This window comes from Ammodytes marinus (genome assembly GCF_949987685.1).
Source record: "Ammodytes marinus genome assembly, chromosome: 2".
NCBI lineage: Eukaryota > Metazoa > Chordata > Actinopteri > Uranoscopiformes > Ammodytidae > Ammodytes > Ammodytes marinus.
The window spans coordinates 3288623-3311551 of NC_137231.1; the positions used below are offsets into that span (position 1 = coordinate 3288623).

The 22929-nt window shown below is 42.7% G+C and overlaps 2 protein-coding genes across 2 annotated transcripts; one reads left to right on the forward strand and one right to left on the reverse strand.

Moving 5' to 3' along the window:
* The first annotated feature begins 1029 nt into the window (after positions 1-1029).
* ppm1f (protein phosphatase, Mg2+/Mn2+ dependent, 1F) lies at positions 1030-19879 on the forward strand. Its single transcript, XM_080042337.1, has 8 exons — positions 1030-1132; positions 1963-2179; positions 5560-5678; positions 7428-7639; positions 10230-10418; positions 14290-14433; positions 14579-14672; positions 17182-19879. The coding sequence occupies exons 2-8, from the start codon at positions 2019-2021 to the stop codon at positions 17568-17570; spliced, it is 1308 nt and encodes a 435-aa protein (XP_079898463.1). The 5' UTR covers positions 1030-1132; positions 1963-2018; the 3' UTR covers positions 17571-19879.
* A 1202-nt stretch (positions 19880-21081) lies between these two features.
* On the reverse strand, positions 21082-22544 carry LOC307261033 (C-X-C motif chemokine 9-like). The gene is made up of 4 exons (XM_080041470.1): positions 22426-22544; positions 21704-21833; positions 21530-21607; positions 21082-21335 (listed from the first exon to the last, which is right to left on the reverse strand). Exons 1-4 carry the CDS (start codon positions 22478-22480, stop codon positions 21245-21247), a joined length of 354 nt encoding a protein of 117 aa, XP_079897596.1. The 5' UTR covers positions 22481-22544; the 3' UTR covers positions 21082-21244.
* Positions 22545-22929: the final 385 nt, after the last annotated feature.

Genomic DNA, 22929 nt, shown 5'->3' on the forward strand with positions numbered 1-22929 from the left:
TTTTTCATTTTCACTTTCATCATTTACTTTAAACTGTCTCAGTCTAATCTATCATGCTCTGTGGAAGAGTAGAGCTGTAACAATAAGTCAATGAATGAACTACTCATAGTTTGTAGTGATTGGTTTAACTGTTTAGGTGGCGGCTGTGGCCAAGCTGGTAGGGTGGTCGTCCACTGGATGGTTCAGCCAGCGCTGTAGCATGGCAGCTGCTGCCATCTGTGTGTGTGTGTGTGTGTGTGTGTGTGTGTGTGTGTGTGTGTGTGTGTGTGTGTGTGTGTGTGTGTGTGTGTGTGTGTGTGTGTGTGTGTGTGTGTGTGTGTGTGTGTGTGTGTGTGTGTGTGTGTGTGTGTGTGTGTGTGTGTGTGTGTGTGTGTGTGTGTGTGTGTGTGTGTGTGTGTGTGTGTGTGTGTGTGTGTGTGTGTGTGTGTGTGTGTGTGTGTGTGTGTGTGTGTGTGTGTGTGTGTGTGTGTGTGTGTGTGTGTGTGTGTGAATGTGAATGTGAAAAGCTAGAAAGCGCTATAAAAGTCGAGACCATTTACCATTTCAATCGCTTTGTAATTTTCCAAAATGGCCAAATGAATCCTTTGGGGGATTTTAGACTGATAGTCATATAAAACTACAAATTTCAATTTGGCAAATGTCACACATGATCATAGAAAAGTCGGTTAATCGATGAAATAAGTAGCAGATTAATACAAATTCAAACTTATTAAGTTGTAGCCCTATCAAAGATCAGTGTTTACCTTTTGTGTTCCCTTGTAATATTAATGAATGGCCTGACAATCCTTGGTAGCTGAGTAAAACATTTATTTATTATTTGCCATCCTTTGACGTAGCCTAAAGATATTGGTATGTTCCTTTAAATCAACAGTAGTGGGAGGAGTTAGTGTGATGACGTGAAGAGAGTAGTCCAATAGGGGGTGACGAGCATAGCGTAGATCTCCAAACATTATTGATAGTGTACATTAATAATGTACAGTTCCCGTCAGTGCTTAACCATCGGGCCTAGCTGCGCAGTTGTCCATTAATGAACGACTGTTGACTTTGTCCAGGTCGACAGGGCGTGTTTCTGTCTAGTCTGTAGTGTGTATGCGTGCTGTGCTAAGGGACTCTTTCCAGTTAGCTAACTCGGGTAAGATGTACTAACGGTCTTAATAGGCCTACTACTTTACCTAAACTAACTCAGGCATTATTTAGCGCACTTTGAGGTTGGTTGACAGTCTGTGTGTGACAGTGTAACGTTAATGTGCCCGCCTTGGGAACTCTGCCTCTCTTCAACACTAACGGGGAGAACACACAACGCAATGTGTATCACCACACGGTCACTCGTCAAATCGTGCCATTTGTTCGTGTTTTGAATGTGATGACTGAATGTGTAGCAGGCAGCCTACGTTATAAGCATCTTGTCGAAGGCTACAGCCTCTCTGTTGTAGAACTATGTTGCAGTAGGCCTTCTCGTGGTTGTTTTTTTAAAATTCTATGTTCATATCTTTTGAATTTCACGTCATAATACTGCTGTAACTGCTTGCCTCGTTTACAGCCGTGTCCCTTCCATGTTGTGCTCATATATTTTCAGCTGAATTAACAAACAACCAAAAAGTTACACAAGTGGTTGCTTCTTGGCTATTGCAGGCTATGTGTTAAGGGAAGCCACATAACATACGTGAACACATTGTTGATGTAGGCTAAGTCAAATAACGAGACAATACAATATTCAGTAGGTATAGAGCATTTGGGCTTAGGCTCATTTTAACGAAGTAAATCAGAATATCGTCTGGAAAAGTATAGGCAAGGATTGACACAGTAAGACAGTTACAGCATCAGCAGGTGTAGCCTTCTAGATAGGCTCTGTGCGTTGTTATGACTCCAGTTGTGTCCTAATAGTGGTGTAATAATATATTGATTCATTTGTGAGTGATAGCCTACGGAGATGTGTAACTATATTTTTTCTATCATTTCCAGAGTGGCAGAGTGAAATCTGACGCCCCCTTCCTCTGGCTGTAGTCCCCCAGGGTGTGATGGAGGAGGCTGGGGTGTTCCTGGGCCGGTTGCTGGAGGAGCTCCCCTGCTCTCTGGAGCCCGGCTGCCCGCTGCCTGCCACCCCTCTGAGCCGCAGAGTCACTGTGGAGGAGCTGCATGGAGAGAGCCTTGAGCTGGGCCAGAGGCTGCTGGCAGACAGGTACCACTGCACACTAAGGGCTGTTCACACATTACATTACATTACGTTACATTACATTCTATTTAGCTGACCCTTTTATCCAAAGCGACTTCCATTAAGTGCATTCAACAATGAAGGTACAAACTCAGAACAACAAAATCATGTACGTACTATAGCTTAAAATAAACCAAACTACAAAGTGACACATGTAAGTGCTACATGGAGATGTAACAAGTACAATTTATTTTAATTTTTTTAGTCAAAGTGCAGTCTGAAGAGATGTGTTTTAAGGCTGCGGCGGAAGATGTGTAAACTGTCAGCTGATCTGATGTTAATGGAGAGTTCCATCCACCATTTAGGAGCCAAGACAGCAAACAGGACGTGATTTAGTCGACTGACCCCGTTTCCACTTGTCTTTAACATGTGGTTTTTGTGATCTGATCACATGAAGACAGATCTAACTACAGGTGGAAACACTCTCAAGACGCATTGAGATCGGATCACAAAAAACACATTCGGAGGTGGTTTACGTCGCTTGTGTCCGATGTGTCCACATTCAAATAGTAGTGGAAACAGCAAAGTGACTTTTGTCCACATTAGGGACCTCCTACTCAACTGCCGCCACCTGCCTGAGCGGAAATACGTTGAAAATGCATCACTGGCGTTCATGCAGCTTTTATAGAAGCCTCGTGAATGTTAGTTGCATCCGCCAGTATTGCAAATGACAAGCTTTCTGTCCTCTGGTTTCATTTCACTGCGTAAATCTGAAAACACGGAAATCTCTGCTATTGACTGGAGAGCTGCAAGGCAACAACTTCCTGTTCTTATCTACTTAAAAATAAAAGTCAACTCACGATAGTAACAGGCTTTTAATGTGAAGTAACAGGCTTTTAATGTGAAGGCGCACAGGCAATATTCTGTTCGCACAAGCAGTAACTTAACTGCATATAAAGCCGTGTTCTGGTGCTGGTGACAAGAGTGTATCAGACGTTAGAAAAGCCGCCCGGCAAACACACATCTTTCACCAGCCAAAGTGGCGTAATAACCTACTCGCCTAAGAGTTTTTACTTTTATATGCTATCTACGATATTTACCCGCATTTGGCGAGTGTATGTAGAGCCCTCTAAGCAGTGTAGTGCATCGCTCCTCCTTGTCTAAATGAGACAGTAGCCTATCTCTTCAACTTAGACTTGTAATTATCTTCGCACGTAATGAATTTTAATAGCAAATGCGATTAAAACTGTGGCACTGTACAGCCCTGTATGTTTACTTGTTTGAACCCCACCGGTTAAAAACAGAAATGCAAACGGAAATGATGTACGTGTTGATTTACATACTGAGTGGGTAAATGGTGTCTGATCACAGCTGGACAAAGAAGTCACATGTGGACAGACAGGTGTGAACACACGGACTGAGAGCTGGCCACTTGTGATCAGAATACCAAAATCACATCATAATCCCAGGTGGAAACAGGGCCTGAGTCACACCAGCTTTGTGGGTTGAAACCAACCCTGGAGCCTCTAAACCCTTGGTGTTGGGTTGGGTGGCTTTGAACACAGTCCCAGACACTGGTGCGCACTAGAGAAAGCTGTTTTTTTTTCTCACAAGGAAACATGCATTTACAAAAAGACAGCAGACAGCTAAGGTAACAGCCAGGCCACTGAGGCCAGATATAAAAGCACACTTCAACTGATTCAAGCAAGCCGGGTTTCTAAAATGAATATGGTTTAGGGGAATGTGCTGCATGTATATACACTTTTTTTCAAAGCGGGGAGAAAGAAGAAATGACTTCAGTGTGTCTACAGATGGCTGTTCCCATCCCTTCACAGCACATTACAGAGTCCATTGTATTAAATACTGCTGTGATGTATTGCACCACACAGATTAAGCTGTGGTGTCAGTGGAGTGAATGCAGGAGTAGTTATTTGCCCATCCTGGCTACATTCCACACATTCCTGACAGCTCTGTGCTTGCCGGGCTCAGTCACTCTATGCATGGTTGTAACACTGCAGAATAATACTCTCTGTTAACTGTTATAGGTAGAGCCTGCAGTTGCTTTACAAAATGTAATGTCATTCTTAGTATTGCACAATTTTATCATCATAAATCCAGACAAAATTATTTTGAGGCACCTGGGACCAAACTTAAGAACTAGAATATGTTTGTAAACCAAACTGTGGGCCCTGCTGCTGTAAACAACAACAGTGAAACAGTAACTTTTATGTTAGCTATCTCACTTCAAACAGTGTTCCCAGGGTTCCAATTTTTTCCTGTGAGAAAAGTTTGTTTTTTCAGTTATGAGAATATAGCCTACACATTTCCTTTCTCTGACACACACAAAGTTACACAGTGCACATTTAAAAAGGAAATCTGGGAGTATCAACAGCAGAGCTTCAAATGACTAGCTCTGTGATGATGATGATGATGATTTATAATGTCATACAATTAGTTGGAACCTTGCACAGGAGGACTTGATTTTCATCTTACTGTAAACCCAAACGATAGTCTGTAGTGGGGGATTGTGGAATATGTACATTGTACAGTGCTGATGCTTTGACCTGTCATTCCCCAGAATGCAGCATTAAGTGGGAGTGGGCATTAAAGGTGGCGTCAGTCATTCTGGAGAATGCTTGTTTTCAAAAAATCAGTGAATATCTCCTCGGGATCTTATACCTGTCTGAACTGTGTGTGCACCGGATAAATCAAATTTGGTGTTAATACACAGCCTAGGCTCTGTAATAGTGTGTAAAAAGGGGCCCACCGTAGCTAGCAACATACCTGTTTGCCAGCACTCCATACAAGGTGCATGTTTGAAATAGGAACATGGAAAATTCCAAACCTGAGTGAGGTCTGAGTCCTGGCTTGTGTATAGTTGTTCTTCAGCAGTTTGCCCTTTCAGGAAGACGGTTCATATCCTGTTTGTAGAACCAGCATTGTTCTACCCACTTCCTGTTTCCTAAACCCAGGCTGCCCTGCAACATGAATGTCATTCTGTAAAGGGAAGGGAGTGAGGAGATATTCACTGATTTTGACAAAAAGTTATTTGTCAACAAACGTTCTCCAAAATATTTAAATTTTAAAGTATACATTTAAAGAATAGTTTTTATATAATATATATTAAAAAAAAAATCAGAAGTGTTTGAATAAATATCCAAATTTTGGCAAATGTAACTTTTTCTGCATCTCAAGGTCTAGATGTTTAAAGCCAGACTTAAAATCTTTATTTGATGTTTTACAACATATTAGTTTCTAAAGCTTTTACACGACCGATTTTAGAAAAAAACAAAACATAAATTCAAACTAATGTTGAGATAAAACACTGACCAGTGCTTGATGAACAGTGGGTTATGCTAGTGAGGTGGATCATTTTCCAGCATGTAGTAATGTGTGTGTGTCTTTAGGACTGCTCCCCCAGGCCTCAGTGCCCTCCTGTGCCAGGCAGCTCTGTCCCAGCTGCTGCTCCAGGACCTCTCACCTTTCCACTGCCCACAGGAAGACAACCAGGAGGAGCCACTAGTCTGTGAGTCTTTACATTCATGCTGCTACAGTTCCTAGTGTTGTATAGTGTTATACTGACCCTGCCATCCTAATCGCATACTCTTTCAGCTGTACATACTACAAAATTACACCTTGATCTTGCCTCTTGCATATATCCGTCTCATCCCCGGTTGTTTTCATATGGACGCTTCGTCGATGTGACGTCACTTCTGGTGTGCACTGGATTGTAGGTCAGAATCGCCAAAATAGCAGGCATCCGGGTATTTTTAAGCATGCTAAATCCGACCACTACTAAATAGCAGGGAAGTATGGGTATTGGATCGCAGGATGAGTCTCTAATATTTAGTCTAGCCCCATTGATATGACTGCCCAGTGGCTTTTAAAGGATATTCTTATCTTATCTTCATCCGATACCAGACGTTTGTACACACTGTTAGTTGCTGTGTCGGGGTTCTAGTCCTTGGAGGGTTGGTAGTGAGAGAGAGAGATGGAATAAGGGAGTCCACACATAGCAGGAGAAGAGTCATACAGCAAGGTGATGTCACTGCTTTACAGCCATTTCTGGCCAATGGCTTCAGAGAAGAAGGACAGTCAGCTGTGTTGAAAGGTGTGAAGTCATAAACATAGCCTGGTGGCTGCCTCCAGGGAGGAGAACGTTTGGGGGTTTGACAAACATTTTATGTTCTTTGAGTCAATAAAAGTTTGGTCACTTTAAAAAAAAAAGTCTCAATGAATGAACACTGGACAAATCTACCACACCTATGCCTCGTTTCCACCGAGTAGAGCGGGTCGGATCGGAGTGGTTCGGTCCGGGTAGTTTGGCTTTTCATTTGCCAAAAGTTGGGTAGGGTACGGTTTAAGCGCACCTAACCGCTCTGAGCCGCTCCTAATCTCAGTACTCCTCCGTAGGGGTACTAGCCGCCTGAAAGGGTGCCGAAAAGGCGGAGCTACACACTGCCGTCATTTGATTGGTCGAAAGAATCATTTCCGCCATGTGTAGTCATCTCACCGTCTCTGTGTGTTTACGCCATAGATAGTAGTACATACACGCTCACAACAACACGGGGAATAAATAAAGAAGCGGCTGGTTTGACCAAGCAAAAACGAGAGACCGCTGGCTTGACCACAGTTGGTAGAAAGAATCATTTCCGCCGTGTGTAGGCCTAGTCACCTCGGCTAGAGTGAAGAGAGTCTTGTGTTTTGGCGAAAATGTGAGCGCAGCACTGGTTATTGTGTGGTGTTTTTCCTCGTCATTAAATTAATCAGTTGGCTACACTGTGTCCCACTGCTACGATGTCACGTATCAGTTGCACCGAGCCGTCTCTGTGCTCACAACAACACGGGGGGAATAAATAAAGAAGCGGCTGGTTTGACCAAGCAAAAACGAGAGACCGCTGGCTTGACCACAGTTGTTCCACAGCCCGATAGTTTCACCCACATTCTGGCGGCGGCTATCGCAGTCCAGCCTAAACCCCGCCCTACCAGTAAGGGTAGGGTCGGCGGTGGAAACACCACAGAGATTCTTAAAAGTGAGCTGTCCCGCTCTGAGCCGCTCCGACCCGACCTGCTCTACTCTGTGGAAACGAGGCACTAGTAACACCTGTCTCATGACACACATCATCACGTCACCTGCTCCATGTCGAGGTCTTTTATATACTATCTATGGTTGAGGTCCATACACAGCCCAATGCTAACCCTGTTAAATGTCTGCTGTGAGCAGTTGTTGCTCTTGTTCATTTACTGTGTCTGTCTTGTTTGGTCTAACTGTCAGTACTTGAGTCAGAGGGAGTCCAACGCCTCTTCCTGAACCAGTTGATAGACGTGGCCCGGACATGGCACCGTAAGGTCCCCGAGCTCCTCCTCCCCAGCTCCTCCCCCTCTCCTTTCCTCCACTGCTCCGTTCACGCCATCAAGAACACCAGGAGGAAGATGGAGGACAAACATTTGGCTCTGGCTCACTTCAACCAGCTCTTTGGAATCAAGGTACAGCACTTGAACTGCCTTTTTTTCTCTTGTTATTATCACTGAGCTATGCACTGATGGTTTGCGTTTCCACTGTCAAAAGTTGGGGAAGAGTACCAACATAAGTAAACCGAGCTTCACCTATTTTTGTCACCCCTTGTCTGGGGGTGCCAAGTGGTCCCAAAAAGGGGTGGAGCTACACACTGCAGTCCGTTGATTGGTTGACAGAATCATTTCTCAGAATCATAACCTCGACAAGAGTCTTGAGTTTAGAGAAAACACAAGACTCTTTGTTTATGGTGTGGTGTTGTTCCTTTTCATTGGATACATCAGCGGACTACACTGTGTCCTGCTGCTATGATGTCACCATAGTTAAGAAGATGCTGAGGCCAGCGCAGTTCATAGACTCTGACCCATAGACTGTACACTGACCACTATCCATGTCCAGCATAAACCCCACCTACCAAGTCAAGGCAGTGTCGGAAGAGGTAACGCAAGCCAGATCTAGGGTTACTGTGTTGACCCCAACCAAACTGTGCTTAAAGGTTCAGTAAGCAGAATGGTCAGTTTAGCTAACTTCCTGCAGTTAGCAGTCCCCTCCCTTGTCCCCACGTCACCACATTAATGCACTGCGGTCTTCAAGCAGCGAGTTATCTAGCATCATCTCAGATCTGTAAGTGTGATCAGACATGATTAAAAACTATCAAAACAGACATTGGCAGGGTTCTCAACCCTCACGCAATGAGAGTGAGACACACGCATTTCAGGCAATTCACACATTCACAAAGAAAAATCTCTCCCGGTACACAATTTGTCCCGTTTTTTGGGGAAAAACTCATTCGTTTTTTTGGGGAAAAACTAATTTGATTTCCTTCGTTCAGTAGTTAAGGCCGTTTCACACGGGCCGTGGCGTTTGTTGCGCCCACTAATGCATTCTGCGAGAGCCGAGCGGGCAGAGAGAAGGCGCAGCGTTTCGTCAGGCTACACGACAAGCGTGCAGGGGCGGTCCTAACGATCTCGGGGCCCGTTTCAAGACCCTGTGTGGGGCCCCCCACATTTATTTTTAATTTTTTTCTATGAATAATGCTTGTGCATGCTCCCCGCAAAAATAAAAAAGATTGTGGAAACTAGTTGGTTCATAGACGGATTATGAGATAATAGGCCCAGACTCTTAAAGCCCCCCCGCCCCCCTCCCTATCCAGTCAGTGACTTTTCCGCAAAGATACATACGTTTACTGGCATAAACATATTAAGGGAGTCAGTGTTTCCCACAGGATTTTGGGATACTGTGGGAGATATCCTGTACCTTGTTGGGGGGTCCGAGGGCATGCCCCCCTGGAAGAAAATTGGTACAGTTTTAAAGTAAAATGCATCAATCTGAAAAATCAATCTGGAAAATTTAGATTTAAATCAAATCTTGAGCTGCAGAAGGAACATTATTTTTCTTAAACAGGCAGCACTCTTTACTCTGCAACTGTAAAAACATTTCAGAAGATTGGTCTGCAGACCCATGTTATATGATGGAGGGGCCCATTGCAACAGATACAGGGTGGAAAGCTACTTTTTATGAACAGTATATAATTTACATGTAGAAAGTTTATTCCTGTATGTGTGTGGGGGCGTTAGAGGCCCCTCATGAAGCCCATAAGACATAGCTAATAATGCTTTTGTTTTGCACTTGCTTTTCAATTTTTCACCTACTAGTTGAGGGGCCAAGTTGGTTTTAGTGCTCCCACATTCAAATGCGGACGCCGAAAGAGTCTTCTCCATGGTTGGTCTTCACCAGCACCAGAAACAGACTAGCCCTAGAAGCAACATTGTCGTCCATTATGATGGTCTAAATGGCTGGTGTGGAGCCACAGTGCTTCAAGTGGGAGCCAGAAAACCCCTATCCTGAAGGCCTCAAAATCTGCCACTCGAAGCTACAACAGCGAGCATCAGTAATATCCAGTATCCATATTTGCTGAACTGAACTAAGAGTTTTACTGAAATAACTACCCCGAAGAACTACCCTAGGCCTACACCCATCTCACTAGTCTGGCATTTGGTATTAATCCAGTTATACTTTCATCATAAAATTACTACAATAGGCTATATTTGAACTAAAACAAAGAAATTATATTGAACTGAACTAAAAACCATTATTATGCTTTAAATTAATAAATAAACACACAATAAAATTTTGCTCGCGCGCTTCGCGCGCTTGCATGGGAAATCCACTTCTGTCTCACTCTAAACAATTTCCAAAAGTTGAGAACCCTGCATTGGGAAGGATTTTTACCTGCTCCGCCATTGTAGGCGCATACACATTGACCCATCTGTCGCTCTGCACGTGCACCGGCAGTGAGACGGGTGCCGGTTTGTAGCGTTCTCTCTTCTGATTCTTTATCAGTAGTGGTATCCTCGAAAAGTTTATTTGCCGATTACATGCAGAGCGAGTGACTGAGAGATCGGCTTTATGAAACGCGCACACTATATAAGTGATCACTGTATGAAAAAAGAGCGATTTTAACACTTACATTAACATAAATAAATCGCTTACTTCACCTTTAACCAAACTAGTGTGCATTATATGATGTATTTATCTTTCTCTCTCTGTCCCTTGATACAGGAGGGAGAGCACTGTGCATACTACGCTGTGTTTGACGGCCATGGAGGGCTGGACGCTGCCACCTACGCTGCCACTCACCTGCATGTGTGTCTGAGTAAACAGAGTACACTGCACAGCGATGCAGCAAGCGCCTTCAAAGACGCATTCAGGCACACTGATGAGATGTTCAGAGGCAAGGCCAGGAGAGAGGTACTGGAGCAGCCCCACATACACACAGATCAAACTGTTACACACACACACACACACACACACACACACACACACACACACACACACACACACACACACACACACACACACACACACACACACACACACACACACACACACACACACACACACACACACACACACACACACACACACACACACACACACACACACACACACACACACACACACACACACACACACACACACACACACACACACACACACACACACACACACACACACACACACACACACACACACACACACACACACACACACACACACACACACACACACACACACACACACACACACACATACACAGATACACAGATACACAGATACACACAGATACACACAGATACACACAGATACACACAGATACACACAGATTACATTTAATGAAAGACAATGCAGGTTGCACTATTTCATTTACATGAAAACAGCAAACGCAGGCGTGCAACCGCAAGTTTTTGAGATCTACTCCCAGGGAGCATTTTTTGGAAAACAACGGTTTTGGTTTCTTGTTAACACCGAAACCATTTTCCCTGGTAACGCTGACGTCACGGCTCCACTTCACGTATACGTAGTCTATAACATTTGCTGTCAAAATACCCACACGCAAGTTATAAAGTTAGAAGACAACATAACATGAAAGGTGTCTCCGCGGCACCATCACTGTGATCAGCGGAGAGTGTCGTGCAGGGCTCAAATATAACACTCGCCAATTTAAGTTATTGAGACCACCCGCCACTTTTTCTGGGGAAAGATTTGTGCTCTGCTGGTTTTTCTAGCAAAATAAACGTGTATAGCTTCTATATGCCAGGGACACGACTCTCTCTACATTAAAAAACACTATCCATAGTTAAGAGCTATCATTTGTCTCACTTTACCCCACTGCCACAATTTGAGAAAAAACTACCTCTCTCAGCAAATCAGGCTAATCTTCAGTTATCATCATCACATGGTTTCATATGCTGGTAGTTCATCAACATGTATGATATAAGTTTTTCTACCAGAATCAATTTGCTTTGGCACAACAATCGATTAAGTTGACAGCAAGAAAATTTACTTTTACATGCAAAAAATAAATTTTTGTGAAAAAAGAAATGCGTACAACATCACCATGAGGTCCTCTCTTTCATGGCCAAGGGGAAATGAGAGGGGCTTGAAAACATATATCTCACATGACCAAAAATGTGTTCCATTGCCTAGATACAGGGGGTGTCTCACATTCCCCCGTTCTCCCCTATAGATGTTGGCTAAAGCCAGCATTAACATTTTTATTCAATTTTGTGCAACATATTGGTGTCATATTTTGGATACAGCTAGGGTTGCAAAATTCCGGGAATTTTCAAAGTTGGAAACCTTCCATGGGAATTAACGGGAATATTGGGAATTAACGGGAATAAACGGGAATTTACTAAATTTGAAGCAAACCAAATGCACTAAATCCTTCTAACTGTGTTATTTCAGTCCAGGCAAACGTTCTAGACAGTAAAAAGCAGTGTTTTCATTTCAACTAAGTTTTATAATATTTATGAACATTTAATTTCAAATCAGATTTTTTCTAAAGCTTATTGAGACACCCAACTTGATATCATATATTGATTTCTACTAGACCAGGTCTACAGAGGCTTAAACAGTGATTATAAATATAGTTGGGGAAAATATATTTGAGCAAAATCTTGACTAAAACAACCTGAATTCATGCAAGTACACTTGGCAAATTGCACATAGCACACATCTTACTGCAGGGGTACTGAGGCCACGCCCCCTACATGCACTGTGCATTCCTCAGTCACATGGCGGGGAGGATGGGGGGGGGGGGGCATTTTACTTAATTTATTGAATGTTTGGGGTCAGAAAGATGTGTTATATTTTACACAACATTCATATTTTTGCTGTTCAGTGAAATTATTGATTGTTCATAAAATAATCAAAACTTGATAAAGTTCTACTTACAAATAAATCTGTTCAAATGTAATGTTTTTTTATTGTATTAGTTTGCATGGATGTCTGTCTGCCTATGAAAAAATATAGTGTTTATGTGTTTAGATCTGTTTGAATATGAAAAAAAATCATTTAAATGATCACCATTTAGTTAATTCCTATAATACCCAATTTTGAATATTCCCAAAATTCCCGAGCGAAAGTTTCCGGAAAGTTTCCGGAAATTTGCCGGTAATTTTCCACCCCTTTGCAACCCTAGATACAGCCTTTATTCATTTTATAAATTGAAAAATGCTATAGAAAGGACTTAAAGTGCCTTTTAGGCATGTTTTCAAGAACACACTTTATCATAAATCAGACAATTGTCAACATATGAACAAATCCTTCTGTAATAACATTCAGAATAGTGCTAAGAATGATTATGGAAAGTTTGGTTGATGTAAGTGCTTTAGATGTTTAGATTATTGGTTCAGAGTATTGAAAAAATAAAACTCATGTTGACCGATAAAGATGGTTGTATAGGAGAAATATACCGACGCAAACATACAAGGTTTAGTCAAATAAACACCTAAATGTACATTTTGGACTTTTTTATTTATTCTAGTATGAAAGAAGACAATAGCCCCTTTTACACAGAGATTGCGGCATATTGACGGAACAACATCACTCCAATATGCCGGCTTTGCTTGCTTCTGTGTTATTTACACAGAACCAAGCAACGCCGGCCTGCTGGCGCATCAGTAGCCCCTTTTACACAGCGCTCCGGAATGAAAGAGGTGCTCGTAAACAGCGTCAGGTGTGACGTAAACATTTAGCGCCGTGCCGGTCAGCTGCTTTACAACAACAACACTGGCCGGTGAATTGAGAGCAGAAGTACTGGAGCTTGCAGTAAGAGGGCCGTATTTTACTGTCCCCACGATGTGCCAATTGATCTCGCTACGCGCTGAGTCCAACATCACTAGGACTGTTAACCAAACTGACAAAATCAATCCGCTTCACCTCTGTGTCTGTGTGTGTGTGTTTGTGTGACAGGTTGGCTGTGAGCGAGTCTCTTTGTGAGGGCAGAGATCTGCCAATCAGACATAAACATACACATACACACAGTGTGTGAAGTCACGTTACTGTAGACAGAAATAAAGTGTGGACGCTCAGACTTAGAATAATAATAGCGGCGGCGATCCGGTCGCAGCCTAGCTTAGCTTAGCCTAGCTTAGCCTAGCCTAGCTTTCCCATTGTACAACTTTCCCTGAGCAGAAATAGACTCATAAACTCTGCAAAATGAAGCGTAGGGGTTTGGATTGAGCAGCGGACCTTATGACCAGCTAGATTATATGCCGTTCCTTTTATTTGGTGATTTTTACGGGACATCAGGCCGCCGTGATTAATGTTAAACACACGTCCTTCAACTGCTAACATGGTCGCATGTTTAGAACGTAGGCTATGGAACGTCAAACGCCCCCCTGTTCCGCAACAACAAGCTGGAGCATTTAAACAGAGAGGCGGAACTGATAGTGTCGGGAATCTTACTACCCCCCGAGGTAGTAAAATTCCCGGAACAATCTCTCGCACCTTTCTTCCCTCGTTCCGCAACGGTCGCATTCATACAGCAGGGTGGAGGGCCGAAATTCCGGCATATTCCTGGCTTTCACTGGCTGTGTAAAAGGGGCTACTGCTTTGCCTGTAGTGTATCACGTTTAACGATACATTCTAACCTCAGAGTAGGGCAAAATATTATGAAAATATGTTTGAATTAATCATTCAATCAATTATTTTGGCTTTACATGATGGATTACCACTGGATTCAAATGTTGTGTATTTTGTGTGTTTGTGTTGTGTGTGTGTGTATCTGTCTGTGCGTGTGTGTGTGTGTGTGTGTGGGGGGGGGGGGGGTCAGCGCCTGCGTAGTGGTACTACTGGAGTGGCCGTGCTGATCCAGGGTCAGCAGCTGACTGTGGCCTGGCTGGGAGACTCTCAGGTTCTACTGGTCAGACAGGGACAAGCTGTAACCCTGATGGAGCCTCACAAACCAGACAGAGAGGTAGGGTTGACATGCACACACACAAGCGCAACAAACATTCTCCCACACATATTCGCACAGACACATGCAAAAGTACACACGTATGCACACACATGGTCACTGCACATGTCCAGATAGAATGACCCTCCCTCTGTCTGTCCTCCAGGATGAGAAGCAGAGGATTGAGGACCTGGGTGGCTGTGTCACCTTCATGGGCTGCTGGCGTGTTAATGGCACCTACGCTGTGTCCAGAGCTATAGGTAAGTCAATCACATCCTTCAACTAAAAGCACTAGCTAAATGAAATTAGCCTGCTTAAATTGTACAACCATGTCAGTGCATATTTAGTGAGCGCTATCGGTTTGCTTTCCCTGAGAACAAGGGATGGTCAGGTTTCCCTACACAAGCCAGAATGAGTCAATGTGAGTGCAAGGCGCCATCTACTGGTCAACTTTGCTATAGCATGATGTTAAATGTTATATAGATGAAAAATAATATAGCCGTCTAAGTTCTAACTATAGACTTAAAATACACATTTTATATGGTCCTAGATCAGTGTTAAATCACACTTCAATAACATATTTGTCTTTACTGTTTCACTGCTTATGTTGATCTGTGTTCTTCACCCTCATTGTATGGTTTCCTCTGCTGACCACAGACATGTTCTGCAGGAGCCTTGCTCCCTCACTGCTTAATAAACCTTAGGTGGAGTCGGCTATTCTGGAGAATAGTCAAAATCCCTTTTTGTCAAAATCGGTCAATATCTCCTCACGATCCCCTACCTGTATGGACCGTGTGTGCGCTGGAAAAACAACTGCTGTTAATACACAGCCTAGGCTTTGTAAAATCAGTACAGACAGGTAGCGTACTGTGAGGAGATATATTCACTGATTTTGTCAACAAACTTTCTCCAGAATCGCTGACTCCACCTTTAACTGATTCCTTGTCCAATCTATGGATCCTGTGCTGCATCAGCCTCATAGGTTGTCCCCATGTTATGACATTTAAGTTTTGTAATGTGCAGTACAGTTTGAACACTGGCGGGCTCGGCTCGGGTCGGGTCGGGCCCGATCTAAGCTCTAACGTGCTGATATATGCAGTATGTGTGAAAAGCATTGTCCCATCAGCTCAGTGTGTCTCTTCGTCAGGTTGGACAGTCTAAGGGTGTATTCACACATGCCGTGTTTAGTGCGGTTGAAACAAACTCAGGTGCACATCCGCCTTCGGTGCGCATCATTCAGGCAGGTGTGAATACAGCAATCGCACTCGGGGGCGGACCAAACAAACGCTCCGAGACCCAGCTGAAGAGGTGGTCTCAGTGCGCTTCCATACGCACTCTGCTGCAGTTCGTTTGTGGTGTGAATTTGTCCGGACTCGATCCGACCCAAATGCAGGAGGCACTGTGCCTTAGTAAATCGCCATCAGCTTCACATTATGGGAAAGTGTTGTTGTCGCCATTGTTAGGACGATAAATTGTGGTTTGACCGGGAGCCCAGAACAATATATTACATTTGCTCGAGAGGACGCGTAAAAATGCTGAATGTGTTCAGCGATCAGATGAAGGAGAGGGGAGCGTCTCCCACACATTGCCAACAGGTTCACGCTGCGCAAGAAGTGTGTGTTTTTATTTTGCTTCCCATGTACGGGACCGTCAATACTATCCCTGTGTCAGTTTGGAGCTGAACTGCGCCGAACTGACACCCAGCTGATACACAGCTTAATCAGCTGAGTGTCGGCTTGAGCCTATTCTTCTCGCGAGCCGCACGTCCAGCAGCAAAAATACAGTAAAAATGATGTTTCACATCGTAGACTACAACCCACATAACGTGGCATTGTCATAGGGCTACATATTATAACCATATGAAACAACAGTAATTTGATGTTTTTCCTCTTTATTTATAGGCTAGATGAAGGTATTTTTATTATTTTTAACCCCATATTATATCAATGATATATTTTGCAGTTTTTACTTCGTTCTTCCTGCTTCTCTCCACCCCAGAATGTATGTCCAATGAATGAATGACCTCAGATCACGTGTGGTTTTGCTTCGTAATGCTGGTTCACTTACAAAAGGGGCAATATGAAAGTGGACCACACCAAACAAAAAAAATCTAAACTCTATTTGGTCTGGACCAAAGCAAGTGAACTAGCGGACTTTTCCTGTGTGAATACACCCTGAGATGAGTGAGAAGCCTTTGCAGGACTATTGTGTGGCTTGACTCAGGCTGTGTATCTAACTCACACATCCCCATCTCTCAGTGCGTTTCCATGGGACAACTAGATTGGATTAAGACATCTACGAACTTGCCACTCGAACGGACCGCGTCAATTGTCTGAGTATACATGGCCTTTCAAATACTCGATAAATGGCCGGAGCATGGCTGACTCCGCTATGCTAGGTGGCGCTGTAGCCCTTTCAACAAGTGGTTATAGAGCCACGTCCGGTTCCTTTCCGGCAACAACACTACTATTTATTACGTCGTCTCCTTCCACTTCCTTGTGAAATCCTCCGCAGGGATTCTCGAGCTAACGCAGAACGAGAACTCCGATATGAAATACGATCTCTTTATACATGCAGGTAGAATGCCGACTATGAACGAGTTATCTAGGTGTTCTTATCCGACTTTGCTTGTCCGTTAATGTGCCGATTTGTGTGCGAAGTAGATCGGATAAAGGTGTTTACATGTATTTAACAAGTCCTGTTGAAGTCTTATTCGTTTATTTACCCGATTATGAGTCTGCATGTAAACACACTGACTCTCTGCTCCAGGGGACTTTGACCAGAAGCCCTACGTCTCTGGAGAGGCAGACTGCTCCACCACACAGCTGTCGGGGGACGAGGACTACGTGTTGCTGGCGTGCGATGGCTTCTTTGACGCGGTGCTGCCTTCAGAGGTCCCTCAGCTGGTCCTGGAGGCACTGCAGACCCCCAGGGACCCAGAGGAGGAGGGTCTACCCCAGCAGGGTGCACCAGACCAGGGGGGAGAAGTTCTGCCTGAGTCCCTGGAAGCTGTTGGACAGAGAGTGGCCCGGACGTTGGTGTCTCACGCTAAGGCAGCCGGCTCCAGTGATAACATCACAGTGATGCTTGTGTTCCTGCGTCCTCTGGAGCAGCTGCAGGCTCAACCCTCCACTTCAGGAAAGGCTCCAGACCACTAAACTAACTCTACTGACCATTAGGGCTGCACAATTCATCTTAAAGAATCCTGATATTCATTCAAATATCTATGTGATCTTATTTCTAAATGATGACCACGCTCATATTCCCCTAGTCACACTGAATGTTCACTTCTTTGCTTGGGAACAGTTCCAGTTGATAGGCTATATAAATGACTATTAGCTCCACAATGTCACACAAAACAAGCTATTAATGTAGCATTCACACAAACTACTCAACAGATGTTTTACCTTTACAGTATATTCCTTCTTAAAGCCCCAAAAGGTTCATCCCGTAGACTTATGAATAAGATTGAAATACAGTGGTTGTCCAGAAAGACGAGACTTTTAATTTGGAGTCCAGCACTTTAATGTTATGTTTGAGGGTCAATTGTATCAGAGAATTGTGACACCAATTCTTATGTCTAAAAAATCCCGATTCACATTTAAGCGAGAATGGTGCAGCCCTACTACCCATGATGCACCACTGTGCCAAGCTACTGCCCCCCCCTCCCTCATCTCTCTCAACCACTCTGTGTCCCACCTGCTGTTTTTAGACCAACAAAGCTCATCTCATGCTCATTACATTACCAGTCATTTAGCAGACGCTTTTATCCAAAGCGACTTACAACTGGAGCACACATTCATACACCGATAGCAGTAGCAGCTACCACGCAGGGTGCAAGCTAACTATCGGGAGCATTTTTAGGGTTCAGTGTCTCTTTGCCCAGGGACACTTGGACATGTGGCGGGGAGACGGGGGATCGAACCACCGACCCTGTAGTTTGAGTGGTCGACCGCCCTACACACTGAGATGCCCCTGTTACACACATGAACAAACGTAGATTTTTGCATACAAAATGTGCTCTGTGGACAGTAAGTTCTCGAGCTAGCATCAGCTTTGAATACATTGAAGCTTGTCTCTGCTGTATCTCATTTGGATTATTTATTTTTTCACACGTGATTATGAAAGGAATGTGAAAGTATGGTCACACATGATTCCATAAGCAACTCAACACCTAATTGTGAGATACTGTGCTGCCGAATACTTAACGTTGATTTAACTACCATTGAAACTTCTAGAACTGAAGCGATACCTAATGGTTCTAGTTAGATCCATTTCTTCAACTGTAGGCTTGTAAAAAATATATATATGCATAAAAAGCCTTTTAAAAAAAAGTTTTTAAAAATCCAAGACCTGCTGGTTCCTATCTAAGGGTTGCTAAACTGGGATTGGCCAACCTCTTATTTGGGGGAGAAGTTTAAACTCGGATGGCTTAAATAGCTTTAAAAAAATGCAGTGCTATTTTTATATTCCAACTGAAAGTATTTAGGAGTGGATACATTAACAGACTTCTGAGACCCTGAGTTCCAATACCCATACTTCCATACTATTTAGTATGCCAGATTTTTTTTTATGATTTCCCAATACATGCACGTCAATTGTAGTATGCTGAAAAGACACAGATGCCCCACTAACTCCAATTGCATTTTGGAGTATTCCTCTTTATTCTTGACATTTTTCGACTTAATGAAAAAAAAATCTTCCTTATCTGATTTTTTTTTTGTCTCCTGTGGCCCTAAACACTCTGTACTTTAGTATGTAGTGTAGTAAAAAGAAAAAGTATGTGAACGCAGGGTTAGTTTCTATAATCTGTGCCATATAGGAAATGCCCCTCTTGCCCTCCACTACATTGTGACACGTCTGTTACCATTCCTGCTCTTCTCCTCCACGCCTGTACCTCATGTTCTCTATGTATTCATATCAGTATTAAATGGCAGAATCATTAATGTGCTTCATCTAGGTAACTTAAACACAGCCTTTAACCTGTCAGAACTCAATGAAATGCCTCTGACCCTGTGCCATGCTGCAGTGGATAGTTCAAAGTGAACCAGTCATCCTTCTAGCAGCTCTCGCCTACTGTGTACTTCAATCTAAAGAATCAGCCTTAAAGAATTGATTCCAGTCTAATGCCAAGCAATGACTATTGAAAGTATAAAGCCCATGTGGACCTTGCAGGCTTTAGCTTGGTAAATATTGCCACTAGTGTGCTATAAGTCTAACATGCTCAGGTCACACTGTATTAACCTGGAACAGTATTTCTGACTCTTGTGTTGGATTCTTTATTAATGTTTTTGTATTGACAGTTTTTAATCATGTTTTATTGAGAACATTCATATTTTTTTGCATTTCAGCTGTAATGGTTTTGGGCTGGAATATCTGACTGTAATCTTCTGTACCACAGACAGGACAATACAGTTTGCTGTTTTCTATATTTACTGTCAACTGCTGAATTAAAAGCACTGATGATGGACAATGTGAAGTATGTGTGTGATCATTGTTTCAAATAAGTGACTGGGGGGCTCTCTGGTGGGGTGGTTGGGTAGGGCACGCGTACTATGTGGACTCAGTCCTTGTCACAGTGGTCACAGGTTCAAATCCGACCCGTGGACCTTTACTGCATGTCATCCCCCCTCTCTCTGTCTCCCCATTTCAACTCTGTTTCTCTCCGTACTATCAAATAAAACTTGAAAATGCCAAAAATAATCTTAAAAAGATAAATATATAAGAATGCATGGAAATCCAATATGATGGTCAATTGAACTTTTGCTTATGTCCAGGTTAGGGTTATTTAATGACGTCAACCTCAATAATATAAGACTCACACTGTTACAATGTGTTGGTGAAGATGTCGATTTCACTCTGAATTCATCTTGTAAAAAAGTCTATTCATTTATGACTTATTTAATGTTATCATTTTAATATTAATATCATCTGTCAGACATTGAGTTTCTTGAAATTAACGACCTCATTTGAAAAAAATCCACTTGCAGTGTTTTTGGAGAATGGACATTTAATAAAGTGTTCGTCTCTCCGTTGGACAGAGACAAAGGACAGTCCTCCACATATCTAAATGAGAGACTGGGATGGGAGTGGACTGTACCTTTTTAAATACAGATTTGTCTCTTGAAAAATGCTCTTGTATGCACTATGAACTCTGGATGTGTGGTCCAGGGATCACACCATACGAAAGGTGGATGGAATATCTCATTCAAACTGTTAGCTCTGCACACACTCAAGTTTGAATTTGAATTCAGGATATTTCATTAGTTATTAGGATATCCGTATATTGTTCACAAAATAATACGTAATGCACATATTGTATTGTATCTTATTCTGTGTTGACCTGCACAGACACTGCAGATGGAAATGAGCAAACGGCTATAATCTGGTACAATGAATATTTTCTCTGTGAGATCAATGTTATTTTTGAACATGGTCCCTGATAAATAAAGTAATACACTGAACAAAAAATAAAAAACTAATACTCCAGACAGCCAATCAAACAGCCAGGTTTATTTGACTAGTCTCTTATAGTAACCACATATCAACTGGTGAAGAAAAGCACTTTGTAGTATGTACACATCAAAGAGGTCCATACAAAACACAGCTACACAGAAGGTCCAATCAGATGGCTTTTATTTAGGTAATTAAAAATATAAAAACAGATTTGTTCCTAGATATATACAGTACACGTGAAGACAACTTAAGTTAAAAGAACAGAAGACAGAGAACTATTTACCATCTCATTGTATTTACATGACAAAAGGCAATGCTGATGAGCTAGTCATTGTGTATGAACAGTGTGTGTGCTCTTCAGTGCAGTGGTAGAGGCCTACTGCTTGGATGTGCTGTGGAGACTGCTGGAGTCCACAGTGTTTCCCTGACTGGAAGCTGTGGTCCTCACTGCTCCATTCTGTCTGAGTCTGAATCAACATAGCACACTGTTAGTTCAGAGCAAAGAGCATCACTCGCAGTATATACAGCACCAACACTGGCTTATGTTTTCAAGATTCATGATGGTGTATTTGTCATATGCACATTAACAATTACAGCAGCAGTCATCAGCAATGCAAGTGAAATAGGATACTGTAATAGATTGATGTCCGGCTAAACTTACTTCCAGTTTCTCACAATGCGTTCTCCGATGGGTGACTGTGGATTGACACACTTTTCCTTATCTGCTGCTGTTGATATACTAGAGGAGAGAGAGAGATGTGTGTCAGAGAGGAACTGAGAAAATCATAAGAATGAGCCATCAGTCAATATGACTTCATTGACTTCAGTTACTCACATGATCTCTGTCCGTTGACAGAAGATACTGGGGAGGTGGACCACTGGTTCTCCCTTCATGATCTTGGGGTGGAACCTTCCAATATAACCGTTTGAACACTTGCACCTACTAGATGTGTTGTCATGGTGACCTGTGGGACACAGAGAGTCAACTCATTATAACCTGCTCACCATCTTTACACAGACTGTGGAGAAGGTAAGAAGGAAATGGAATGCAGCCTGACATTCAACATGGAACCTGTTGACTGAAGATCAAGGCAGCTTTAAAATCTAAATTGCGAGCAAAGATAACTAAAAAGTTTGGAGCTAAAATTGAATCCAATTCAAAGGATTGACAGTTTGGCGTTGGTTTCTTTGGTGAATCTGGTAATACTTTACAATAAGGGTATATAAATGAACTTTTAATCAATGCTTATGATATTAATGCTTAATGTTAGTTAATGTAGTAATGTTGGTTAGGTATTAACTATGCTTAGTAAACAAAGGCTTGGTTAAGCATTAACTAAACATATACAGTTAGTTAATGCTTAGTTGATTCTTATTAAGCATTTACTAAGCATTAACTAGCAGTTCATTAATGTAGCCTACCCTTATTGTAGAGTGTTACTGAAAATCCTAATGACGCAAAACACTCACAGCCGAACAAATCATATTTCCATACAGCAAGGTGAATACATTAAGATGATTAAAGGAGCAATGAGAAAGTTAAAGTGTTAACAGTACCTTGAACAGAGAGGATGAGCAGGCAGGAGAGAGAGACCATGAGAGCTGGATTCATAGTGGAGACTGTAGAGGGCTTCTGGTTCACTCTGCACTGTGTGTCTGTTCAGTGGGATGACTCCTGATGGTGTACAGCTCAGAGGAACAGCCTCTTTTATACTGTAGAAAGAACACACACACACACACACACACACACACACACACACACACACACACACACACACACACACACACACACACACACACACTCACACACACACACACACACACACACACACAATGCATTCTCTTTCCTGGTGACTTTCTCTTTCATTTCCCCTTCCCTTTTCCTCCTAAATGCCTGTTTCTCAGAATCACAGACACTTCTCGTCCTGAACCTTTGGCTCACATAATCATTTCAGATGCAGAATGGATTCTTTGTGATACTGTGAACATGAAGAAAATAAGGCTTTGAGGGAATGAATATATTAAAAAAAATTATAATACCAATGCATTCATTATACTACT